Source organism: Mastigoproctus giganteus, chromosome 8 (genome assembly GCF_048544385.1).
Source record: "Mastigoproctus giganteus isolate SK-2022 chromosome 8, ASM4854438v1, whole genome shotgun sequence".
Classification (NCBI taxonomy): domain Eukaryota; kingdom Metazoa; phylum Arthropoda; class Arachnida; order Uropygi; family Thelyphonidae; genus Mastigoproctus; species Mastigoproctus giganteus.
In genome coordinates, this window is record NC_143582.1 from 43,076,985 (window position 1) to 43,091,364 (window position 14,380).

At 35.3% G+C, this 14,380-nt stretch overlaps 1 protein-coding gene across 1 annotated transcript in view; it reads right to left on the reverse strand.

Moving 5' to 3' along the window:
• Positions 1-2,181: 2,181 nt before the first annotated feature.
• The window catches only part of LOC150081491 (uncharacterized), a 47,512-nt gene continuing 35,313 nt past the window's right edge, over positions 2,182-14,380 (reverse strand). Inside the window, exon 6 of the mRNA XM_090379350.1 lies at positions 2,182-2,432. Coding sequence (XP_090235476.1) covers positions 2,359-2,432 — 74 coding nt within the window. The 3' untranslated portion in view covers positions 2,182-2,358. The remainder of the gene's footprint in view (positions 2,433-14,380) is intronic.

Here is a 14,380-nt window from a genome sequence, read left to right on the forward strand (position 1 = left end):
GATTCCGTTAGTAACAGTGAAAGTTGTCCTACCCAATAATTAATAAATTCGATTGCTTTGTGTATATTAAATTTCAAAATTTAATATATTTCGTTCCAAAACTCAAAAATTTGAGTGTTGGAACGAATCATCTGGGTTTCCCTTATTTCTTATGGGGAAATTTGCTTTGATATACGAGTGCTTTGGATTACAATCATGTTTCCGAAACGAATTATGCTCGCAAACCAAGGTACCACTTTAGATAAAATATAAACCTAGAGAGAATTTAATTTATTTTTTAATGGCAGATGCCGCAAGTGTTGCTTCCTTGCATCATTCTATTATTTTAATACTAATACAGATTGTCCTTGCCCTTACAGCATAACTGGTTCCTCAAAATACATCTTAAGTTAAAGCACATTTTCTGACAAGAGCAATATTAACAATTTTGGATATGTTCACATTCCAGTGGAAAGCTAATTTATTTTTATAAAATGATCTGAGCACATAACTGAGAATTGTACTCAGGCAAAAATAAATATAACTAACTTATCAAAGATTAGAGATTAATCTTTTTATTCTAATAGGAATGTAATAGTGACTTGAAAAATATTATCAGAAAAATTTGAAAAAAATTAACTAAGTAATAAAGTACTTATGGCTAGTTTTCCCTCTGCTTTTCTTTATAAAGACTCTGGCTTTTACAAATTACTGCTGAACTCAAGGGTATAGAGATTTGAGTTTGAACACTAATCCAAATGTTGAGGTTTCAACTTCAGCATTAAGGCCACATTTTCTGCTTGGTTTTCACTGTTGTATGCATTCCTTAATTCTTAGTTTGCCTTTTATGATCATCATTAATGGTATACATAGCTCAACTGATTTTTTTCAGGTCTCATCTTTTCAAAGCACTGAATTGTGTCAATATTTTTTTATCCATTTTAGAATCAGAAATATCAGCAACAGTTAATTTTCTCTTATCAGCCTTTTTAAGGGTCAGCTACACACACACACACACACACACACACACACACACACACACACACACACACACACACACACACACACACACACACACACACACACACACAACATGTGTAGTTTCATTAGCATAATAACGGACTAAATGGCTCAAGTCAAGAACCACCATTTTCCATGGATTTATTTCTACAACTGGAAACCTGAATTACACATTTATGCATATTAATGTTTCCTCAAATAAATACAAAAAAAAATAGCATGATGAGAAACTATTTTGCATATTGGCATCGCCGGCCTACTGCCCTAACTACAGAGCAGTGCCTTATTTTGTAAACAGTAAGCTGAAGATTGACTGTACTAGGTAATTTATTATGAAAACAACAGGGATTATCTTTATTTTAGATATAGGAAGCTTCTTGTAGATCATATCCATTAAGCTTTTTAGACCCCAAAATTAATTCTAATGTCAAGCTACAGGACAAAAGAGAATAATTGGTCCATATTTATTTATTAAGCTTTTAGACATTCAAAATTTAATTTTATGTCAATCCACATAATGGTTTCCTTGCTGCCAGAGGTATGGTGTTTGAAGACAGAAGTCTTGAGCACTCAATGTTGAGACTGAGGGGTCTGAACACTAAGGTTCTGACAGTGGGGAAGATGCCCCACATTTTTTGTAAAATTGATATTCCCTTCCCAAAGAATTATTAGCACGATGGACTAGGAGAGTTGGCTGGAAAAGAAGCTTCCTATATCTAAAATAAAGGTAATCCCTGTTGTTTTCATAATATAATAGAATATAGGAATCATCGAGCACTTAATAGCTCTCTATTATCAAATCTAGGTAATTTATTATAAAGAATTAATATCCACAATATCTGCATTTTCACACAAAAAGTAATCTAAAAAAAAAAATTAACAATAAAACCACAACAAAGATCTCACAAGACAAGGGTTATAATACAACTCAGTAATAAAAATTTATTTCATATCATCATCAGAATATGAAACATGATAATGTTTTCTCCTGCTTGTTTCTTGAATGTATTTGAAATGTGTGAAATTACAAATAAAAATATAACACATTCATCATCCATGTTTCCCCCCCCCCCCCCTTTCCAAATAAGATATGTGAATATATACGTTACATGAATATACGTGCCCGTAACTGATAGTGCACTTTAAGAGGAGGAAAGTGTCTGTGGGGGATAGCACAGGCTGATTTTGACAAGAATACTTACCTATTAGGAAAAGTCATGATATGGGAGGCTTTCATCAGACTTTTTTGGCTTTCTTCTTGCAACTAAATAATTAATTCTGGAAACAGCTTTATATCCCAAGTATACATTTTATTTTGATAAGTCAGTTCCATTATTTTTAAAAATATATAAATTAGCACTAAAAACTATGAAGCTTTGATAGATTCCCGACCTTTGCTGCTAATTTAATCTTTTTTGCCACAAGTTCTTTAGCTGAAAATAAGAATATTTTTTTTATTATGTAATAACAATTGAAAAGATTATCTGAAATAAATTGTAAATTCACATTTTAAAGAAGAAATAAAGAATTAAGTATTTTTAAGATAACTACAAATATTTTGCCACCAGCAATTCAGGATATTTTTCTCTGTGGCTAGTTTCATAAAATTATACTGAGTATTAATAACTGCTTTGGATGGCTATAGTACCCTCAGTTAACTTCAAACAACAGCAAAACCATTTCTCTCTGTATACATTTACTTCTTTAGCAAGAAGTAAATGTGGTTGTGAACAACCACAGTATAGTACACTTAACTCGAGTCAACGTTTCTTGACCTTTAGTGGGCTGCGGAGCACCAGGCCAAATGTGTGTGTTGTGTATGTGCAGTATTATTTTTTAAATACTTTACTGTATATGAACATTACATTAGTGTAAAAACAATCCAGAAAATGAAATAAATAAGATCTCTCGTATTTAGACAGACAACAGTTGTAAATAAAATGTAAAAATTTATTCCTCAACACAGAATCCCAAATGAGTATTTGCAGAGAAGCAGTTGATAAACACTGTGTTAAGTAATACAGTGTTAAACGAATGCATATTGATTGGTTAATTATCTAAACGTGTGAATATATTACACTGGAATATTCAAGTATATATCCAAGAATCAGGGGGAAAACAAGTTACCCCTAGTATACATATGCAAAATGGCAGCATAAAGAGCCATAACTATCAACAAGTGAAGTGCAACAGTACATCAGTGTAATGCCGAACACAGTTCCTCCATGAATGAGCACACTTTTCAAATACAAGTGTGGGGATTCAAGAAATTTGAGTGGCAATACGAATTTTTGTAAACTAAGCATTATGAAACTCAATTTACAAAATGACATAATACAAAATTTCAGAAGACTACTATCTTTAAAATACAGTCATACCTCGGTTAATGTTACCTCTGATAACGAAGTCTGCAATTTCAAGCCCCATTTAACAGAAAAAAATTAGCATTAGCATTAGCATTAGTAGAGGCATACGATGCAAGAAAGCAAGCTTATTCAGCATCAGCCAAAAAAAAAAAAAAAAAAAAAAAAAAACCCACTCCCATTTCACCCCTCCGTTCGTTCGAAATACCTGTCCAGTTGAGCTTTAAATTTGTTTAGGCTATCAACTTCAACAACAAGTGATGGAAGTCGGTTCCACCAACCAACCACCCGCTGGCCAAAGGCAAATTTCCGCACATCTATCCGACATCCGTCCTTCCTCAATTTGAATTTATGCCCTCTGAGGTGATTATTCTGAGAAAGATGAAGAATCCCATTGGCATTGAGCATGCTCAAACCATTCAAGGCCTTATACACCTCTATCAGATCACCTCGCCGGTGCCTAGTCTCCAGACTCTGTAATTTGCAAAACTTAAGCCTTTCTTCGTAAGAGCAACCCTTTGTTCCATTTACTAATCTTGTTGCCCTTCTCTGTACCCGTTCCAGCAGCTCTACATCCTTCTTGAAATGAGGCCTCCAGACCTGTATACAGTACTCAAGATGTGGCCTAACCATTGCCTTATACAAGGGAATAATCACCTCCTTATCCCTGCTAGAAAAATTCCTGTATATCATTGACAAGACACCATGAGCTACTCTTGCAGCTCGTCTGCACTGCTCAGAGAACTTCATATCTCCCTGCACAATTACCCCCAGGTCCTTTTCATTCTCCACCACTGTCAGTGCAGTACCGCAGAGTTGATACGTTGCTCTGGGGTTACTGTTTCCCATATGTAGTACTTTACATTTGTCAATGTTAAACTTCATTTGCCACCTCTCAGCCCATCTGTTCAACCTTTCCAGATCCTGTTGCAGCAGCATAGCGTCAGTAGTGTCCTTAACGACCCTGCCAACCTTTGTATCATCTGCAAACTTGGACATTAAACTTGATATCCCATCATCAATATCATTCATAAACACCGAAAACAACAACGGACCCAACACTGAACCTTGAGGAACTCCACTAATAACATTAGTCCACGTTGAGCAGTGTCCATTGATTACCACTCTAATTCCAATTTATTCCAATATTCCAAAATATTCCAATTTAAGGCCAATGCCTGACAATCATCCGATTGGTGACTGACGGCGACTTGTTACGTACTCCCGAGCTGCGGGTGTGTCTGTTATAACAGTTTTGCGCGTCATTCGCCTAATTTAGTCGTTGTTTACGCTTCATAGGGTGTTTCAGTGTGGTGTAATGAAATCCATGATTGACGTTGTTTCTGTGTGGCACATTGCAATAATTGACGTAGGTTCTTTGATAGCATTACATAATGTAGATTTTGTAAATTTTAATAGAAATATATATTTTTTTAGTTAAAATGTCAGAATCAAAGAAAAGAAAAGCAATTTCTTTGGAAACTAAACTAAATATCGTACGTGTTAAAAGCGGTGAAAGAAAATCCGACGTGACACATTCTTTAAGATTAGCGCAATCAACTTTAACAACCATACTAAGTCAATCAGAAAAAATAAAACAGTCTGCTCAGAATTGTACAGATGTTACAATGGCAAAATTAACTTGCTTAAGGAGTCCAATTTTAGAAAAAATGGAGAAAATGTAAATTTGTGGATAGATGATATGTCACAACATCATATGCCTTTAAGTAAAATGGTGATTCAAGAAAAAACATTATTTTTGTTTAATCACCTGAAATCTAAACAAACTAAAGAAATTACGGAAACTTTTGGGGCTTCTCGTGGTTGGTTCGAGAAATTTAAAAAACGGGCCAGGATTCATAGTGTAAAATTAACAGGAGAAGCTGCAAATAAGTTTCCAGAAAAACTAAAGGAAATAACTGAACATGAAAATTTTCCACCAAATTTGGTTTTCAACGTTGACGAATGCGGTTTGTTCTGGAAACAGCTACCATCAAAAAGCTTCATTTCTATTGAAGAAAAATCAGCTGCTGGGTTCAAAGCAGCCAAAGACCATTTAGCGTTACTCTTTGGATCAAATGCCTCTGGCGATTATAAATTAAAATTGTTATTAGTTTACCATTCAGAAAATCCGAGGGTGTTAAAAGGTAACATAAAAACGAATTTACCTGTAATATGGAAACCAAATAGAAAAGCATGGGTTACCAAGGAGTTATTTACTGATTGGTTTGTTAACCACTTTTGTCCTTAAGTAAAACAGTATTGTCAAAAAAACAACTTTGAAGAAAAAGCTCTTTTGTTGTTAGACAATGCTCCAGGACATCCTACTGATCTTAACACGTTGGACACATGCATTCCTGTCAAAGTTGTGTTTCTTCCAGCAAACACAACTTCCCTGATCCAATGGTTGAATCGGAGTAATAGCATCATTTAAAGCTTATTATCTGCGTCGAACATTAAGCAATTCAATTGAACTAGAGGATAAAGAGGAAATGACAGTTAACTTTTTTGGAAAAACTACACCATTAAAAATGCAATTGAAAACATTGATAGTTCTTGGAAAGAAGCCACTAAGAAATGCTTAAATGGAGTTTGGCGCAAAATATGGCCCGAAGTTGTACTAGAAGAAGAAATTAGAAATTAAGTTATCCAGATGGCTCAATCAATAGGTTTCGAAAATGTCGATGAAGAGGATGTTAGAAATTTATTGAATGCAGAACATGATGGTTTTTCAGTGAAGATTTAGAAAACCTTGTTAGCAACGAAGACAAAGAAAATGAAGACAAAGTTAAAGAAGTTCCTGCCGAAAAAGGTGCTTAAATGACATTGAAAATGTTTTAAATTTTTTTAGTGAAAATGATTCTGATTTAGGAAGAAGTGTTATTGTTAAGCGATCAGTGTTAAATGCAATAACTCCGTATAGGCAATTGTTAAATGAAAGAGAAAAAAAGCATAAACAATCAACTTTAGACTCATATTTTAAAATGTGATTTCACTTTGTATGTAAGTTGACTGTTTATTTAATAAAACTTTTCTTTGTTCGAAATAAAACTTTTCATTTTCTTTACGTAGAAACGTATCCCTATTCTGGCCATAGTATTTTTACCTCTGAAACCGAAGTTTCGCTTAACGAAGTAATTTCGTGGAATGCATCCTATTCGTTAATAGAGGTATGACTGTATTGCAGAAATTATTTTAATTAATTGTGGTGTAATACAAAATAAACAAAGAATTTAAACGAAAATTTCATAGCTTGTTCTTCTCTTTAATGAAAAGTCCCTATATACAGTTTCTTGAATTTAAGTTGTGGCTGTTCATCACAAGCCAAGTCAATGCTCTTATTATTTGTAATGACTTTTAATAATTACTCTTTGAATCTCGTTCCTTTGTAATAACGTCATAATTGATTATCACATTTCTTTTTAACAAGTGCTGTATTTCGCACATAATTCCCTTCCTGTCCAGACCCCACAGTACTTTCCTAATCATGGATTCCATAACTTTCCTTGCCACAGAAGTAAAACTTACAGGTTTGTAATTATCCATTTCACCTTGAACTACCTTTGCACATCTTCAATTAGCTAGGACTTCACCTGAGTCCAGGAATGCACCTATTAGACAAGGGTTTGGTAACCTTTTGTGCCACTTCATTCAACATCAGTGGATAAGTCTCATCAGCTACTCATGCTTTTTTACAGTTAACCATGATAGTTCCCCTCTCTTCCAATACATTTTCAGTGATCACACAATATTGTATATAATTTGCAATAGCATTCCCTGTTGAAAATACAGCCAGGAAGGTGAATTTGAGGAAGCAAAGGCAATCTAGGTAACAATTTTAGCATTAGTAGAGGCATATGATGCAAGAAAAATACAACTTCCAAAACAACAAATGGACATCTGTTCCAGCAATCAACCACTTGCTGGCTAAAGGCAAATTTCTGCACATCTATTCTACAACTAACCTTTCCTCAATTTGAATTTATGCCCCTTAGGTGCTTAATCTGAGAAAAAATACCATCAGCACTGAGCTTGCTCAAATCATTCAAGGCCTTATATACCTCATTCAGATCACGTCACAGGTGCCTACTTCCCAGATGCTGCAATCAGGGCCAGTGCTAGGGATGAGCAAGTGAGTCACTTGCCAAAGCCCAACCTCAAATAGGTGCTGCTAGGTGCACTACTGCATATATATGTGTTAAGATACGATAGGAATTAGGCACCATTACAAGGTTTTTGCCTCAGGTGCCACAAATGCTAGTGCCAGCTCTGGCTGCAATTTGCAGAACTTAAGCCTTTCTTGGTAAGAGCAACCTTTGTTCTCCTCACCAATCTCATTACCATTCTCTGTACTAATTCCAACAATTCCAACAGCTCTACATCCATCCTAAAATGAGGTATCCAGACCTGTATGCAGTACTCAAGTGATAATCACCTTCTTATATATATACGAAGGGATAATCACCTCCTTATATATACGAAGGGATAATCACCTCCTTATATATACAAAGGGATAATCACCTCCTTATATATATGAAGGGATAATCACCTCCTTATCCCTGCTAGCAAAATTCCTGTATATCATTGACAAGATCCCATCTGGCAGCCTGCTTGCACTACTCAGAAAACTTCATATCTGACTGCACAATTTAGCCTCATATTTTTTCATTCCCCACTGTAATAGTGTAATACCACACAGTTTGTACGTTACTCTAGGGCAGGGCTGGATTTACATATAAGCTAAACAAGCAACAGCTTAGGACCTCATATTACAAGGGGCCTTGCTCCATCTTAAAAAATCATTTTTTAATATTGTTACAGGTGAACAATAAGAGAGAAGGGCCTTATACATATTATAGCTTAGGGCCACAAAAAGTTTAAATCTGGCCCTGCTCGGGCAGCCTGCCTGCACTACTCAGAAAACTTCATATCTGACTGCACAATAAAAAGAAATGATTCATCCCCTTCCTTCTAGAGTTTACATAAGTAAAGAAGTCTGTTGTTTTTCTTTGCATCCTTTGCCAAGGATTTCTCATAATCAGCCTTCGCTTGACTAACCTCCTTTGTGACTTGATTACAGACTAGTTGATATCTGTCTTAGGTTTCTGTGTCACCTGATAATTTATATGCATCCCACACATTTTTCTTTTCTGCCACGAGCCTCTTTAGTTCATCTGACATTCATTTAGGTTTTGAACAGTATTTCTTAGTTGGTATGGAAAGCCCAGAAGCTTCCAAGATTAATTCCTTGAAAGCTTCCCATTTAGAATTTGCTGTTTTTCACAGCATCAGTTGATACCACTGTACAGAATTTAAAAACTGTCTGAGACCAATCTAGTCACCTTTATGAAAACAAAAACCCATCCCTTTACCCTCGATGGTAGTTACACCTTGAAGTAAATCTGATACCTAGTGATTCCTTTATCTGCAAATTCTTAATGCACGAATAATTGCTGCTGATAATCAGATCAAGAGTATTACTCCCTCTGGTTGCCCCTCGAACATGTTGCTGTAGAAAACAATCCTCCAATAAATCCACAAGTCTTGCTAGCATGCGAGTGACCAACCCACAAGTTCCAGTCAATACCAGGAAAGTTAAAATCCCCCATTACAAGACATTCTGATTTACTGGTCCACTCTATTTCCCTGCACAATTGTTCGCTGTACTCAGAATCACAGGCCTATAACGCACTCCTAATCTCATTTTCCCTTTCCCGGTGCTTATGTCAACTGACTCAACATTGCACTGTCAACTGAATGCACTTCCTTAGATATTATATGTTTCTTAACTAACAGCATAACCCCTTCTCCCTTTCTACCCTGTGTATCCTTTCTGTACACATTGTACTCCCCAAATTCTAATTCTGCATTGCTTATATCTGTGTGATATCATGACTCTGATATCCCAACAATATCTGCCTATGATATCTTGATCAGCACTTGAAATTTATCAAATTTATTTACTGTACTTCTAGCACTGGTGAACATGCAAGTATACATGCACCTGTTCTTAATCTTAGTTACTCTAACACATCCCATGTATTTACTTGTTCCATGATGACTCCCAGCAGCTCTTAAAATCCCCAGCAAACTCATCTCCAGGCTGCTGCTCATTACAAAAGAAGCAGTGCACCAATCACTTTCACCTCTGCCTGCAACTACTATTAATCTTTTAGTCTGTGAATCCTCCCAAGCTAGCAGTTTTCTGACCCACCTAACACTGCCTTGATAGCATCAGCAAATATTCTTGCATCTATTCTATTTAAGCATATCCTATCCCTGTAAAAGCAGTCTCTCCTGTTAGCAAGCACAGACCACTCTGAAAAAATTTCTACCCTGTGAGCCTTGCACAATCTCTCCAGGGCCAAATTGATTGACAAGGCTCTTATCATGTCAGGCAGAAATGCAGACACTTTGAAATTTAATCCTAACTTGTGACTTTTTTCAGCACTGACGTGTACTTGTTAAGAAAATCTGCAGATCTCTTACTCTTAAGGTCATTAGTGCCAATGTGCACAACAATATCACCTTTTGTGCCCTTAAAAGATGATATCTGCTCTACAATGTCACTAACTTTTGCCCCTGACAGACATACCCTGGTCCTGTTCCACCTAGCCTTTTTACATAATATATTCCTTGTCTCCCTGACAATAAAATCACAGACAATAACTAGCTCCCGTGGGACCAGTGCATTCTGCATTGGAGATTGCTGCTGTGTTGCCTGATGCACAGGAGTGAGTTCTGGTATTGAGTTGGGCAGCTGAGAGCTTGATGGGCCCCTCACATTAATTTCTTCGAGGGCACCTACCGTACACCTCAAACTCTTATAGATGCCTATCAGAATGCTGAGTTGCACCTAATTTCTTCACAGTATCTGCACCCAGCACACACAAAGACATCCTCCTTGGCTAGATCATGTCCTGTTCTAGAAAGGTCCACAAACATTTCTTGAAACTTTCATGAGAGACCTGCCAAAATTATCAATAACAAAGGTTTTATAAATATTAAGCTATAACTTTTTAAAATTTTAGCTAAATAAAAAATAAGCTGTCCTACATGAGATTATAATATTATTTACAGCACTGTTTATATTAAATTAAATATACTACAGTCGGTCCTCGTATAACACGTGTTCACATTACACGAATTCGATCATACACGATTTATAAATAGGGGAACGTTATCTTACATAACACGAACCGAATTCGCTTATGCACGATTCGCCTTTGTGTTTACAAGAAATGGCAGTCGAACGCGGAATCACCCCAACCCAACGCAACACGATAGGAATGAAGATTCTGAAAATGTATTTGTTTTTTTATATCAGTGAAGGGGAAACACATTTCACCATAATAACGTAAAAACCAACACAATTCCAGCTATCGATATAATCGCAAATGCAATTAGATGGAGTTTACTACCAGTTTATAACAGATTCCACTAGCAGAAACGAAACTGGAAATTGTTTTTATTGTTTTATGGTAGTAACCACAAGAAATGTGCTTTAGTAAAATGTGGGGTGTTAATAGTGTATCTCGGCCTTTACGGTGTTGTTTATTCAGTTGCTATACGCGCGCAGCTTTGTTTATGTGTATTAAGCGTGCCTCCTCGTTTTGTAATTGTGCTTTAAAAATGAGTAAAATACTTAAAAGGTGTGAAAAGGAAGCGTCCTGGCAAAGACACTGCAGATTCAGAGAGAGAAAAAAAAAGAAGCAATATCGATAAACAGAGGCGGACTGGGTCAAAAATTCTTACCCGGGAAAATTTATAGTGGCCCCATACTACGGTTTATGGCCAAAATCACACCTCCGGCCTCCGGCCCACCGGGATTTCCCGGGTAAGGCTTATGGCCAGTCTGCCTCTGTCGATAGAGAAAAAATATGAAATTGTGAAACGGTTTGAGGGAAATGAAAGACCACGTGATATTGCACGTGCTACAGACCTAAATGCGGCAACGCCGAGAATTACAAAGAATGCAGAGAAAATAAAAATAACTTTCATAGCAGGAACAACTCAAAGTGTAATTAAAAACCATTAGATTAAGACACAAGAATTGGAAGAGTTGGAACAGCTGTCATCTGTTTGGATAGAAAATCAAACAAAAAACAAGTTTGCTTACAATAGAAGCAAAAGCATTGGCAATATTTTATTACGTAATAGTCGTAATAAAATATGTAAGCATTTTATTACGACTTACGTATTAAAAAATACGTAAGTATTTTATTACGACTACTTTATTTAATATAATAAATTTTTCTTTAATTTTCTTTTATTTAATATAAAAAAACAAATAAAATACGTATTTTATTCGTAAAAAATATTTTTTTAGTATTAAAAAATACTAAAATACTTTATTATAATAAATAATAGAAATATTTATTTTTTATTATTTATTATATTATAATAAAAAATATATTTTTTTATTATTTATTATATTATAATAAAAAATATATGTTTTATTACGTCTTTTAATCGTTATAAAATACTTACGTATTTTATAACGATTAAAATTACCCGATTATTTATTGTGTTTGGTAATGTTTTGGTTCCAAATGTGTGTTCGATCATGGGTGGTCGGCACCTAACCCCACTTTTCCCATAGGGCCTGTTGTTTATATTGCACGATTTTGCATTGCACGAGGGTTTCTAGGAACACAACTGTCATGCTATACGAGGACAGACTGTATTTATAATCACACAAAGAAATTACTTATGACACTGTTTCATCACCAAAAATCAGTGCAAGCAACTGATGTCAATTCAAACAAGTATATTTTCTGAAATACTTGCTCAACCTACAATAGCTATATAATCACTGAGATAAAAACTATAATATTAAATAAATCAACCACCCAATCAATTATAAGACACAAATATATGGGGGAAAAAAATCCCACAGAAATTCAGCAAAAACTCACTAGCTTCACTGGCGCTAAAAGCTAGTTCTTAAAACTAATTCTTCTTAGAGCAAAGAATTAAGAAAATTCTTTAATTCTCTTCTGTGAAATGAATCAATTCTTTTCAACTGCAGTAATGGTCAAATTATTTCAGGTGAGAGCATTCTTGTAGAGAGCCCTCTCCTGAATTAATTTGTCTATACAGTAATGCCAAGAGTACTGTAAACAAATCTAAATGAATTTGAGCTTTTGATCAACTCAGTTAATGCTGATATAGTTGTGCTTACTGTGACATGGTGCCACTCAGAGATGAATTTCATTTTTGTGAATATTGTGTGTTCAGGAAAATAGGGAGGGAGGGGTGGGCGATGCTTCTGATTAAAAAACTGCCTGAAGGTGGCAAAGAATGTTTCCTACAGTAAGATCGAGGTAATGCAGATGTCGAATCAGAGTGGTGTAAAATGGCTTGTCATAAAGGAAAGGTGATGTGGGGTATGTTACAGGCCAAATTATTCTGAGGAGTATGACAAAAATTTCCTTAAGCAGACTGAATGGGCTAGTATGACTCTCATTATGGGCAACTTCCAACTCTCTCTCACAGACTGGAATATGTGGTTCAGAAATATACTATATGTTAAGAGTTCTGAACTAACTGTATGATTGCTACTTATTCCAGTGCATCCAAGAAAGAAAATAAGGGGGTTCTAATATCCTAGTCACATTCTCACTAAGGAGCCTAAAGTATCAAACTCTTGACTGTGGGGAAACTAACAGCAATCAGTGACCATGATACTGTAAAATGGGCTAGCAGTTTTCAGATTATATTTCAGATAATATTATAAAGAAATCTATGTGGTTAAAAGTAAGGATAACAGCATCAGTTTCAATGGAGGGGAGCTATAATTGAATGAGATATTTCATTGGTTTGATTAAAATATAACTAATAATTGTATGCTGGTGAATACAAATAAGAGATAGGACATATTCAAGGAGAGGATGAGCAAAAGCTAATTACGAGAAAGCAATAGCAAAGAAAGCTAAGAACAAGAATAGAGTTCTTCTCATGTATAAATACAAAAAAAAAAAAAAAAAAAAAAAAAAGGAGAGTAAATTAAATAAGTCCTTTAATTGGTTGGAATGGAAGATCCATAGAAAGCTCAGCAGAAATGGGGTGAGTTGAACAGATACTTCTCTATGATATGAGGTGTGGCTATTAAATAATGAGACTGTCGAAATAAAATAAATATAATGAAATATTTCATACTTTACAAGTTATCAAAATAATTGCCTTGAGCTTGCACACATTGTTCCATACATTTCTGCCTAGCACAGAAATATTTCTGGAAGCCATCTTCTGTAAATCGTTTTAACAGTTTGGTTGTTTTTTTTCTGAATGCCTTCAAATGGACTGAAAATGGGTCTTCTTAAGTACACTTTCAGTTTAGGAAGGAAAGGTCACAAGGGGCTAGGTGTGGTGAGTAGGGTGCATGTTCACACACAGAGATTTGTTTTTTTTTGGCCAGAAACTGGCAAACAGAGAGCATGTTGTGTGCTGGAGCATCCAACTATTCTTCTATAATTCAGGTCTCTTCCTTTGAATTTTTGCGTGTAGCTTTCATTTTTCTTTTGACAGTCTTGCCTTTTTTTTTTTTTGGTACGGGGGAGCGTTTTGTCTTCCATTGCACTGACTGTATTTTAGTTTCTGGGTCATACCAGAACAGCCTACTTTTATCGCAAGTAATTACATCACTCAAAGTCTGTTATCCCCTTCAATTTTGTTTCAAAACATCTTCACAAACTTGGAGTCTTTACATTCTTTGATCTTCATTCAAAATTTTTAGCATCATCCCGGCACACTTTTCTCATACCGAAATTACCAGAAAATTTGGTCTCTGTTTCTTTATCCACATTGAGTTCTGATGCAACTATTCTAATGCTTAAATGATAATCACTTCTAATCACTGCCCTTACCTGGCCCACATTTTCATCAGTTTATTAAAACCACAGAATATCAAAACTTTTCCAAAAATCCTCCACGTTATTTTCATTGCATTCTTAAATTATAGATGAAAACCTCATACCTTTTTAGTAGGAAAATTTTTAGCATCATCCCGGCACACT